The 13,268-nt window shown below is 44.7% G+C and overlaps 1 protein-coding gene across 9 annotated transcripts in view; it reads right to left on the bottom strand.

The window, feature by feature from the left end:
- Window positions 1-13,268, bottom strand: part of LOC114050442 (oxysterol-binding protein-related protein 3) — a 151,881-nt gene that overhangs the window by 63,871 nt on the left and 74,742 nt on the right. For all 9 annotated transcript variants that reach the window (XM_027872124.1, XM_027872129.1, XM_027872127.1 and 6 more), the window contains 3 exons: window positions 4,180-4,347; window positions 2,218-2,338; window positions 21-124 (listed from right to left, as the gene is read on the bottom strand). In XM_027872124.1, the coding sequence (XP_027727925.1) occupies window positions 21-124; window positions 2,218-2,338; window positions 4,180-4,347 (393 nt within the window). The remainder of the gene's footprint in view (window positions 1-20; window positions 125-2,217; window positions 2,339-4,179; window positions 4,348-13,268) is intronic.

The raw sequence follows: 13,268 nt of genomic DNA, 5'->3' as shown, positions 1-13,268 counted from the left end.
GAGGAGGGACTCACACTGACCTGAAGGGCGTTTATCGCCGGGGCTGAGTAGGTCCTGTGAAGGACCTCCATGCTCTGGAGGAGGTGGCTCATCTCCACCAAGTAGGTATGACAGTGGGCCAGATCTGGGGGAAGATGAACACGAGTGAAGCAAAGTGATGTCATAGGAGGGTAGGGTCAGAGCTGGAAGGGACTGCGGAGGTGAACTAGTCCACTTTTACAAAAGTGGAAACTGAGGTCTGGGGAAATGGAAGTGACTTGTCCAAGGTCACACAGACAATAAAGGACAGAGCTAGGATCTGAACCCGGTCCTCTGACTGCACAAATGGTGGTATGTGAACGGCAGGAATCTTAGTGTGCTGAAAGGATGGATGAATGAAATTTGGAGAGATGAAGGAAGACGTTTACTGGTTCAGCATGAAGAAGGCAGAACCTACGCCAGGGTATATTTACACAGTGAGTACCATCGGGGCAACAAAGACAACACTATGCGGGAGCTGAGCTCTGAGGAGCTGCGATGACTGATCTCCACCCCAGGCTGCAGACAACGCAACAGCCTTCTCTCCCCTTGCTAGAGAGGTGGTGGACAATGGGGACAGAAAATGGCGTACACTGTCCGATGTTTGTGTGGTTGACTCTGCCTAACCTTTTCCTTGTTACAGGGTCTATTGGGAAATGTCTGTGAGGTTTTTAAAAAGACATAAATTTTTTAAAAAAAGGATATGAAATCTTGCATCACATTTTGAATTTCATAATCATAAATTGAACAATGCAAAAAAAAAAACCAACCACACTTGTGGTTCTCCATTAACAAGTGCATGTGTGCTTTCCCTAAGGCCCATAAGATCCAATCTCCCCACCCCCATACTGTGTCAGAGGCCTCCCTCTGGGGTTTTTCATGCTTCCCAGATACCGATTTTTAGGACAGCTCCCAACTCGTCAATATCAACTACTCAGAAATGACTGTCACAATCTGACACCTGCTTGCATCTCCTGGGAAGGCTGCAAGGTCACAAGGAAGGCATTAACCCTTGCCCCACATGGCCGACATCAAAATATCACACTGTATCTAGAACAAAGCAGGAGGCTTCTCCTCGTGGAGGGTTCACACTTTCATGAAAAAGTGATATCTGCAGATTTGAAAAGGCATACTTGACCTAGTTCCCTGAGCCAACAGCTGGCTCTAATGTTTGCATTCTCTGTGAATCCTTCTGTCCCTGTTATCAGTCCACTGCTCTGATAGCCTGTGTCTTGATCTGGAAATCTCACCATGGACTCTGGAAAGGCCTCCATGGCAAAGGCAGCTTTCCAAGGTCAAAGTTGAGGCAGCCTGGGAGGACAAAGCTCACATGGCCATGGGGGCAATCAGACTGGTATTTGTGGAAGAGGGAAGATGAGTTGCCAGGTTTCAACCTGACACCTCTCGTTAGCTAAGAACCTGGAGAGGTCATCGAGTCCAACCCCAAGGCAGGGCAAAGGGCAATGGATTGAGAGCCAGAGGACCTGAGTGGAATGCTGGCTCTGCTAATCTGAGGCCAAGAGGTCGAGACGAGAGAGTGATGCTAGATGGACAATCTGCAGGAGACTTGGAAGCCAGATCAGAAGCCATCTAGGCCAACATTTACAGAGGAGGAAACAGAGGCCCACAGAGCCAAAATGGCTTCCTTAGAAGTGGGATCCAAACACCAGAGCCAGGGCATGACCCTCACTGCCAAAGCTGCACTGTTTTAGCTGTGACAGAGGGCAGTGTGGTACAGTGACAAGCATGGTGGGCTCAGAATCCGGTGAGGTCTGGGGGCGAGCCCAGCCTCAGGGGCTTATTAGCTGTGTGACCATCAGAGAGTCACTCTGCCTCAATAAACCTCAGTTTTTTTATTGGTGGCATGAAGCCTGTAGAACCCATCCCACAGGACTAGTAAAGCCTAAATGAGACAACGCACGTCAGAGAAGCCGGCCGATTTGAAAGTGCTGTATTGATGTCAGTTGCTGTGATTATTACTACTCCATTAGGGGACTGTGAGCTAGTCGCTTCCCTCTGGACCTCAGTTTTCCCATCTGAGGAAGCAGCAATCCCCAAGGATGCCCCTGCCCGGCATCTCCCATGCCATGACCTCTTCTCCAACCAATCGACTTCAGGGACAAAGAGGAGAAGGGAGACGAGAGAGGGGACCCAAACATCCCTCAGGATAAAAAGCGGCCCGAGCTCTAGACACTCTACCTTTGGAACATTTTTCCATGTCTTCGGAAGACTGTGTCCATATGGGGAGCCTGGCTTCTCCACAGCTGAACGACAAATTGCTTCCCGTCTGCAACGAACTCTGCTTCGATATACTGCTGCGCTGTTCCACAGACAACAGAGGCGATGAGAAATGCAAACACATCCTAGAAGTCTGGCAGAGAGGCTGACCAAGTGGTCTGCCCTGGGACGGGAGGGCAGGGCCTGGCATGGAGACCCAGTGGCCTCTGAGGCTTGGAGATTCTGACGCCCCATGGCCAGGGAGCTTGAGCTGACCTTGAGCTCTGTTTCTTGGCTTCCCCTCCTTCCAAATGACAACAATGTCACAGATCCAGCCAACAGTGAAAAATCACTTGGAATGTATTTTTGCAAATACCCATGGCCACGTGAGATCGTCCTTTCATGGTCAGAAGAAAAATTGAGGTCAAGCTAGGTGAGGGAGATAAGGAGGAGAGAGGAGACAGAGAGAGGGAAAGAGGGAGGGAAAAAAAGAAGGGAGGGGAGGAGAGGGGGAAAGAGAAAGGGGGAAGAGGAAAAAGAAGGAGGAAGGGAGGGGAAGAGAGAAAGGATGAGAGAGGGAAAGACAGAGAGGGAAACAGAGAGGGAGAGAGAGAGAGGACAGAGAGACACAGAGAGAGGGAAGGAGGGAGGGGGAGAGAGAAGAGAGAGGGAGAGATAAAGAAAAGGGGAAGGAAAGAGGGAAGGAGAAAAGAAGGGAGGAAAAGAGAGGAAGGAAGAGAGAGAGAAAGGGAGGGAGAGAGAGAAACACAAGCAAACACGTTCGGGGGAGGGGGTGTATTCTTTTCTACATACTCCTACTGTCTTACCTTTAGTAAATGATCTGGTTACCCTAGTTTGGACTGACTGCACAAACACAGTTAAATAATTAAGTATGATTAGAGGAGAAATAGTAACAAGGAAAGAAAGTCTCATGAAAGGATCAATGGACCATCTCATAAGACCCTGGGTTCAAGTCCCAGTTCTTCCAGTTAAGCAACTTAAGAAAGTTTTTTAAAGCTTTCCGAACCTCAGTTTTCTCATCTGTAAAATGGAGATAATAATACCGGCATGATGCAGACTAGATGAGACAACAATGTGCCCTGTACCAAGCACTCTATGTCTGTCTGTCTGTAACTTGTCTTCTACATTTTGCTGCACAACCGTGTATTCATGCATGTGAAACAGGTTACAGTCTAGTGCAAAATCTCAGAGTTGGACAGGATGTCAGAGGCCACCTGGTCTAAGCTGAACAAGAATCCTCTCTACAAATTCCCCAATTAAAAGTCATCCAGCCTTCGCTTGAAAATCTCAAGTGAATAGAGCTCACTACTTCCTAAAGAAACCCGTTAAACTTCAGGATAAGCCTCACCCCAAGGAGTCCAAACCTGGCCTCGAGTTTCCCTCTCACATCCCTGGCTCCTCTCTCTGGACCCAATGAGAACAATCCTTGACCCCTTGTTTACATGGCTACCCTTCAAATACTTGACAGTTCTCCCATCTCCCCACTCTGACCTCTGAGTCTACTCTTTTCTGGGATAAACATTCTCAGTTTCCTCAAATGATCTCCATGTACCAAGAACTCAAGGTCTTTCACTGTACTGGTCACCCTCTTCTGGACACTTTCCAACTTGTCAATATTCTTCCCAACACGCAGCCCTCAGAACAAAAGACTCCAAATGTGCTCGGATCAGGACAGAGCAGGGCAGGACTATCACCTCCCTTGGTCGACACTATACAAATTCACCACTTTCCATTCCTTCTTCCCAAATCCTTCCCCTCCACAAATCTAGGTAATGGGGGTGCCAGGAGTCCTTCCTTCCTTCCTTCTTTTTTTCCTTCCTTCCTTCCTCCCTCACTTCCTTCTTTCCTTCCTTTCTCCCTCCCTTCCCCCCTTCCTCCTTCCTTCAATGCCTAGATTCCCATTGCCAAGCCATCGGGTATTACCTTCCTATTTGATACAGAGTCAAGTACTCCAGATGCAGAGTCCGAGACAGTGGACGCAGAGAAAAAATGGTTAACATCCCGTGGGAACATAGCAATCTCATTTTGACGATATACTCGGTGGTGACGCAGCTTGGCTACCCACTCGTCAAAGACTTCCTCGGACTTTACCTAAAACAAAGAGACTTGAGGTCATGGAATATGTTAAGCACAACACTGAAAACGATCCTTAGCCATCAAAAGCAGATCACTGTAGCCCCACCAGTTCTTCATTTAACCTCCGCTGGAAAACCCCGTTGTGAATAGCACATGTTAGAGCTTCCGTAGTTTGGATCCTACCGATAGCCCAATAGGACCATAAATGTTGGTTGAATTAAGCTGCATTGGAATGGCAGGATTCTAATCTACAAGGCTGGAGTTAATGTTACTTTGGGGTGGGGGGAATCTGTGGAGGAAATGAGAAGTACATATATAGTCACACGGGATGTTTGGCAGAATCTGGAGTAAGCCCAACTGATGCACTATTTTAAAAACAATCACTGTTGCAATAAAAAACAAATAAGTTTATTACTAATGATTTTGACCTGCCTTCCAAAGCATTTATAGGATTCTCTAAGACACAAGCCAGGGCAGCTAGGTGGCACAATGGATAGAGCACTGGATCTGGAGTCAGGAACACCTGAGTTCAAATCCAGCCTCAGACACGTACAAGTCGCATGACTCTGAGCCAAGTCACTTAATCCTGCTTGCCTCAGTTTCCTCATCTGTAAAATGAGCCGGAGAAGGAAATGACAAACCACTCCAGTATCTGCCAAGAAAATCCCAAAGGGGGTCACGAAGATTTGGACACAATTGAAACAACTGAACAACAACACAAAAAGACACATGCCCCTAGTCCTCTCTCTTTGGCTCACCAGGTGTGCTGTGCATTCTCTCTCTGAACAATACAATAGAAAATATCAGCAGGTACTAAACGTGCCCCTGGGGCTCAGGGCTTCTTTGTTCTCTTGACTTTTCACCAGGTCAGAAGTCCCTTCCTCCAATTTGGGCAAGTGAGCAGGATTTCACAATTCTTGATCCAAAATTCAGCAAAACATTTATGTTTTGGTATGAAATTGCTAACCTGCCTCAAAGGTCCAAAGGGAAGACGCTCCTTGGGCAGAAGATGACAATAAAAATATTACAATGGTTCAGTTCTGTCTAACAAGCAGTCCATGAGCACCCACTATGTGCCAAGTGCTGTGTTTGGTGCTGAGGCTACAAAGACAACAAAGATACACCAGACAAAAATGCAACAATCTCTCCCCTCCAAGGGCTTACATTCTACTGGGATGATACAATGTATTCACAGAGAATTTGATACAAAATATATACACAGTAACTTTGAGGGAAGGGAGGTATCAGGAGGCATCTTGTGAAGGAAGCTACATGTGAGCTAAGAATCATGGAAAGGGTTCTAATTCACGTGATCCGAAGGAACAATTGTGTCAGATATGGCTGTTGGTTTCAGCCCAAAAGAAAGATGCAATACAAATTCGAATAACATAAGCACTTCATTATTGGCACTAACGAGAACCTAGACTTACCAATGCCAGCTTTATTACTATTATTAATGTTAATATAATTCAACCTCCTCCTTGCCCCAGACTTTAATGGTGATGAATTCCAACTCCTCTAGAGACTCAAATTAATAGCTACCAAGTATTTTCATAGACTCGTAATGGGGTTGGTGGTAAACATGTGTGTGTGTGTGTGTGTATTTTTTTTTTTTTTTAGCAATTGGGGTTAAGTAACTTGCCCAGGGTCACACAGCTAGTGTTAGTGTTTGGTCTGAGGCCAGATTTGAACTCAGGTCCTCCTGACTCCAGGGCCAGTGTTCTATCCACTGCGCCACCTAGCTGCCCCAGTGATTAATATTTTCAAAGGTGAGATGGTTGTTTGTTTTCATTTACTAGACTATAAACTCCAGGAGGGCTTTTTTCCTCTCCTTCTTCCAGAATCAGTTATTCCCTTTTTTATCCTTTATCATGGAGCACAGCAAATGTCTCTGTACACAGAATGAAACAAGCCCAGGAGTTCCCCAAGCATATGAGACCCCTGATTAATTTCAAAGTTGAAAAAAAAAATCCAGGCCAATTATGTTAGGGCTTTCGTTAGTCGTATGGCCTACAGAGGGAATACGTGTTCCTATCACCTGCTTTGTGCCAGATACTGCCCAGAGTCACACAGCTAGTGAGTAGCTGGTGTAGAATGAAGGTGGGGGGCAGTCACATGGGAAGAGACAACAGTCATTTTAGAAAGGTTTCTGGGGATTTTTTTTTAAATAGAGGTTCATGTTGGAATCGTAGCCAGAGACATGCTGTTTCGGGAAGATGAGACACGCTTCCCTCCACTCCCATCATCTCATATAGCAGCTTACCTAATTACATATTAGGGAAAAGTTTCACATGCCAGTTTCTTCAAATTCATTTCCCTCTCTAGATGAGGTCAGCACATCCAAGTGTTCATGACAGATGGATTAGATTGGACAGTGAAGTCCACCATTTTAAAGACTTTTTCCAGGGCAGAGCCAAGATGGCGGAGTGAAAGCAGTGACTTGCTTGAGCTCTCCCCCAACCCCTCTAAATACCTATAAAAAAAAAGGCTCTAAACAAATTCTAAAGCAGCAGAACCCACAAAAAGACAGAGTGAAACAAATTTTCAGCCCAAGACAACCTGGATGGTTGATGGGAAAGGTATGTCGCGCCAGGCTGGGAGAGGAGTACAGTGCAGCATGGGTGTGCATGCCGTAGCGAACCTGGAGCAGGCCTCAGAGAACTGAATCACAGGCAGCTGGGGTGGTTTCCAGACTTCTCAACCCATGAACACCAAAGACAACTTAGAAGATCAGTGGGAAAAGTCTGTGACTGTGGTGAGAGAGGAGCTAGGTCTCAGCCGCAAGCCCGGAGCATGGCCTCTGGGGTAGCGGCTGCCTCCTGAGCTTCCCGCCCACAGACTGAGGGGGAATCGCGTGGCTGATCAGAGGGGGATTGCAGGGATCTTGTTGCCAGTGCTGAGGCAGGAATCTCTTGTGTTGCCCATGCCTGGATCTGGGTCACAGTTCTGAGGGGGGGTCCTGGGGCGAGGAGGAGTGCTGGTGCGGTAGAGCTTGTTGTGGCAGTGGAGAGGAAACACCTTGCCCCTTATCATACCACCTTGGAAGAACTGAAAATTTACAGGTCCCTAGAAGCAGCTCTGAAAACAACTGTACAAACCCCCGAAGCTTGGGACAGTACATTCTCCACATTGGAAACAGACTCTCACCTTAACAAAGAGTTTAAAACTCAAGTAATTGGCTGGGATCATGAGCAAGCAGCACAAAAAGAGTCAGAGTATATTATCTTACTTTGGTGACAAAGAAGATCAAAACATACAACCAGAAGAAGACAACAAAGTCAAAGGTCCTACATCCAAAGCCTCCAAGAATAATATGAATCAGTCCCAAGCCTTGGAAGAGCTCAAAAAGGATTCTGAGAAGCAAGTAAGAGAAGTAGAGGAAAAACTGGGAAGAGAAATGAGAGTGATGCAAGAAAATCATGAAAAACAAGTCAACAGCTTGCTAAAGGAGACCCCAAAAAATACTGAAGAAAATAATACCTTAAAAAATAGCCTAACTCAAATGGCAAAAGAGGTCCAAAAAGCCAATGAGGAGAAGAATGCCCTAAAAAGCAAAATTGGTCAAATGGAAAAGGAAGTTCAAAAGATTACTGAAGAAAATACTTCCTAAAAACTAGAATAGAGCAATTGGAAGCTAGTGACTTTATGAGAAATCAAGACACTGTAAAACAAATCCAAAAGAATGAAAAATTAGAAAACAATGTGAAATATCTCATTGGAAAAACAACTGACCTGGAAAATAGATCCAGGAGAGAGAATTTAAAAATTATTGGACTATCTGAAAGCCATGATCAAAAAAAGAGTCTAGACATCATCTTTCAAGCAATGATCAAGGAAAACTGCCCTGATATTTTAGAACCAGAGGGCAAAATAGAAATGGAAAGAATCCACCAATCTCCTCCTGAAAGAGATCCCCAAAGGAAAACTCCTAGGAATATTGTAGCCAAATTCCAGAGTTCCCAGGTCAAGGAGAAAATATTGCAAGCAGCCAGAAAGAAACAATTCAAATATTGTAGAAACATAATCAGGATAACACAAGATTTAGCAGTTCCTACATTAAGGGACCACAGGGCATGGAATATAATATTCTGGAGGGCAAAGGAGATAGGATTTCAACCAAGAATCACCTACCCAGCAAAACTGAGTATAATCCTGCAGGGGAAAAAAATGGTCATTCGGTGAAATAGAGGACTTTCAAGCATTCTTGATGAAAAGATCAGAGCTGAATAGAAAATCTGACTTTCAAATACAAGACTCAAGTGGAACATGAAGAGGTAAACAGGAAAGAGAAATCATAAGAGACTTATTAAGGTTGAACCATTTACATTCCTGCATGGAAAGGTGATATTTGTAACTCATGAGACCTTTGTCAGTATTAGGGTAGTCAGAGGGAAAAAATTATATGTATGGATGGATAGATAGATAGATAGATAGATAGATAGATAGATAGATAGATAGATAGATAGATAGATAGATAGGTAGATAGAGGGCACAGGGTGAGTTGAAGATGATGGTGTCATATCTGGAGAATAAAATTAAAGGGTGAGAGAGGATTATACTAGGAGAAGGAGAAAGGGAGAGGTAGAACAGGGTAAATTATCTCACAAAAAAAAGAAAAGAAAAGGCTCTTACAGTGGAGGGGAAACAAGGGAAGGTGAGAGGGAATGAGTGAATCTTATTCTCATAGGATTTGACTTAAGGAGGGAATAACATACACACTCAATTGGGCATGGAAATCTGTCTTACCCTACAGAAAAAATAAGGGGGAAAGGGGACAGGAGAGTAGGGGGATGATAAGAGAGGAGGGCAGATTGGAAAGGGGGTAATCAGAAATAAATATTTCTGAAGAGGGACAGGGTTAAAAGAAAGAACAGAATAAATGGGGGACGGCAGGATAGGATTAAGGGAAATAGAGTTAGTTTTTCACAGCATGTCTACTATGGAAGTGTTTTACATAACTGCACAGGTATAACCTATATTGGGTTATTGCCTTTTCAATGAGGGTGGGTGGGGAGGGAGGAAGGGAGAAAATTTGGAACCCAAAGTTTTAAAAACACATGTTTAAAAAAATGTTTTCACATGCAACTGGGAAATAAGAAATACAGGAAATGGGGTACAGAAATCTATCCTACCCTACAGGAAAATAGAAGAGGAAGGGGTAAAAGAAGGAGGGGAGAGATAGAAGAGAGGGCAGACTAGAGGAAGGGGTATTCAGAATGTATGCCATCTTGGGGTGGAGGGAGGGGTGAGATGGGGTAAAAATTTGGAACTCAAAATCTTGTGGAAGTAAATGTTGAAAACTAAAAATAAATAAATTAAAAAAAAAAACTTTTTCCTAATGAAAGGTACCACCCAAAACACACTTTGCTCCCAACTTTTTTATATTCTCATTCTCCAGGGTAGAGAGGTCAACATCTAACAGAATGACCAAGGCCTGACTCTGTGTGCAGATCCAGGTCACCCTCAAGAAGTCACTTCCCCCTGTCTTTGTCTGTTAAAGGGAAGGAGCATAGTTAGAGTGGACCAGATAATCCCAACGGTCAAGAACAATGCTAAACATGCAGGGTCCAGCTTGCCTGGTACATGGGACGTGTTGAATAAATACTTAACTGATTGATAAGCACAGTTCTTGAGGACTCTATTATGTGGGGTTCCCTATTAGCCCTCTACATCTTCTACTCTCCAATGACCACTCATCAGAGAAAGTCTAAATTGTGTACATTATTGTTTTAGTATTAAGTGTGTGGGGGCAGGGTGGTGTAGTGGACAGGGGGTCAGCCTAAGGGTCAGGCCACACGTGGACTCTCAGCAAGTCCTTTATCTTCTCCATCAATCACCAAAAATGATGAAGTGCCTACTGTGTGCTAGGCCCTGGGGATCCAAACACAGGTGTGAGACACATTCCCTGCCCTGAGGGAGCGCACATTCAGTGCCTTGGAAGAACTTGATGGGACCCTAAGTTACAGACAAATGGCGGACCAGCCCTGGGAGAAGGAATTCCCACAGCCAGGAGCTCCTGACACTGGGAGAATCAGAGCTCTCGACCAAAGAAAAGCCACTTTTGAGATTCTCCTGGGTAAAGGACAGGCCCCGGACCCTCTCTGCCAACACAGACCGGCACCTTTCTGCTACTTGGAGCTTCACTGTATTGCCTGGAGCACACACAGAGAAGTTGATCTACATGCCCAAGGTCACACAGCCAGGATGTCAGAGGCAGGATTTGAAATCAGCTCCTCCTGGCCGCAAGGCCAACCCTCTTTCCACTAGGTCAGGCTACCTCGTCTTTAAAAATTAATCTTGTATGTATGATGTACATAAGCTAAATCTCTATCAACCAGAAGATTTCATTTACACAGAACATTCTGGCCCCTGTTGGAGCTGGCCAGCAGAAAGTTTACTAAATAATGCTTCTTTGAGTGTAAATGAGGAAATAACCTACACTCCTTCAGGGTACAGGATGCCAAAATAACAAGGGGAACTCATTTCTTTCACATACAATTCAAATAGGAAAAATTTCAAAGCCACACTGTCCACAAATTTGTATAATTATAACCCCCCCTCCATCCAACCAGCAAACCCACACACACACACACACATGCACACGCACAAGCACATGTATACACACACACCCACTAGAATGTCAAGATTTAAGAGGTAAGGAAGCATTATGGTTCCACCTGAGAGCTAAGTGGGAATGAGTTCTACAATTACTCTCTTTTTGAAGATCACCCATACCCATGAGCGACCTAGGAATTCACTATCTCCTAAGTGGTCTTGGGCCCTAATCAACCAACTGACAAGCATTTCTTTGTGCACCTGCGTCCTCAGCTCTGCGTTAGGTACTAAGAGGTATATGTGAGAAAAATGACTGTCTCTAGGGTCATGGAGCTCTAGATCCATCTAGTTCTTGGCCCTCATTTTACAGATGAGGAAACTAAGGCTCCGAAGGTAGCTGACTTAATCTAAGGTCCCAGTCACTTTGACGTATCTCTGGTCAGTTTCTCTACCCTCAACTCATGAGCCTGGGAGCATCATCTTCTGTTGCTGGAATGCTCTCAGACAGCGCCCCCAGCTTTTGTGAGAACGGATTCTGCTTTTCATCTGCTCAGAGGCTTGAGATCAGCTAGGGTCAGGTGACCACAAAGCCCGTGAGCCCTCCGTGCCCTCACCTGATGAGGTCCCCTTTGGATCCTGACCATCACCCAGTCTGCTAGCTCTCCCTCCCAGCTTTGCGTCACCTACAAATGTCATTAGTAGGATGTCTCTGCCTCAGACCACAATACTGATCATTTTAAAAAATGCACAATCAATTTGGGGGAAGAGAATAGTATGCCTTCCTCTCAGTGTAGGGAATCACCCTGAGCTCTGGCGTAAGGGGGCATGAATGGGCTGACCAATCGGTTTCACAGCCTGTCAAAAGTGGCTCCGAGGGGCAGCTAGGTGGCTCAGTGGATAGAGCACCGGCCCTGGATTCAGAAGGACCTGAGTTCAAATCCGGCCTCAGACACATAACACTTACTAGCTGTGTGACCCTGGGCAAGTCGCTTAAACCCCATTGCCCAACCAAAAAAAAAAAAAAAAAGAGTGGCTCAGAAAGCTAAAGACGGAAGCAAATCTATTAGCTGAGCTTCCTTGCTCAAGAGAAATCAGGTAGGAATTCTGGAAAGTCCCCCAATGTTAGGAATCTAGCAGAGCTCTCTAATTAGATTGGGGCTGGAGATGGAGGCCAGTACCTCTCTTGGAGACCAGCCAAGGTACGTGAGGCCTCTACTGCGCACAGCTGATATGTTTTCAGAGACACAATTTGACCTGCCGAAACGTCCACAGGGTGATGAATGTTTTGGCCACAGAAACTCTTAAAGAGGATTGATTCACTTGCAATTTCAAACTGCATATTCAATTCACTGGGCCTCTCTTTTTTGCTTTTATTAATATGTGCTCATGGATATAAATTTTCCTCTAAAATGAATGTCTTATGTGCATTCCATAAATTTTGCCACGTCCTATTATTTATGATTTTCTTTAATGTAATTTTCCACTGACTAATTTGTGGAGGGGATGAGATCTACATCCTTGAATGGAATACCCACACCAAGGAAACCTCAGCTCTGGCATATCATTGAAGTCGATTTGGATTTGCATAATAACGAGTCACAACAGATTTTGAATATAGGTCATCAGCAGAGTGTTTTGAGATCCTCAAGATAGAAATCATTACTTTATGAGTCCTTCATTTGTAGTATTATTAATAACAACGGTGATTGTTATATCATAAATATACATGATATAATTATTCATGTATTGTTAGATTCCCTTATATTGCCTTATATCTAATATAATACAATGGCATTTAATACAATATAACAACATAATATGATATCACGTCACACAGTGGACAAAGTGTTGGGTCTAAAATCAGAAAGACCTGAATTCAAATCCAGCCCCAGGTACTTATTAGCTGTGTGATCCTAGGCAAGTCACTTAGCTTCTGTCAGCCTCAGTTTCCTTGGGGATGATAATAGCACCTACCTCTAGGGCTTGTTGTGAGGATCAAATGAGTTAATATTCATAAAGCCCTCAGCCCAGAGCCTGACACACGTTAGGTACTTAATAAATATTTCCATGCTTGCTTGCTTCCCTCCCCTGTAGTCTTATTCACACTCCCCATGTCCCCAAGTGCAGATGAGCACCTTCTCTGGTCTTAAGAGCTTTTCCTAGGGCAATGTCAGGTTAGGTGACTTAGCCAGGGTGGCACAGTTTGTGTCAGACATGGAACTTGAACCTGGGTCTTCCAATCTTCAAAGCCAGCTTTTCATCATGGTTCAATAATACAGCACACTAAAGTTTGCAAAGCACTTGATTTACATTTTTCCCTTGGGCCCTCCCCACAACCCTGGGAGATGGGTAGCATGGCTATGGTGCCAAGGTCACACATC

Source organism: Vombatus ursinus, unplaced genomic scaffold (assembly GCF_900497805.2).
Source record: "Vombatus ursinus unplaced genomic scaffold, bare-nosed wombat genome assembly UNPS02014799.1, whole genome shotgun sequence".
NCBI lineage: Eukaryota > Metazoa > Chordata > Mammalia > Diprotodontia > Vombatidae > Vombatus > Vombatus ursinus.
The sequence above is the reverse complement of the archived record's forward strand: the minus strand, read 5'-3'. Positions and strand labels throughout refer to the sequence as shown.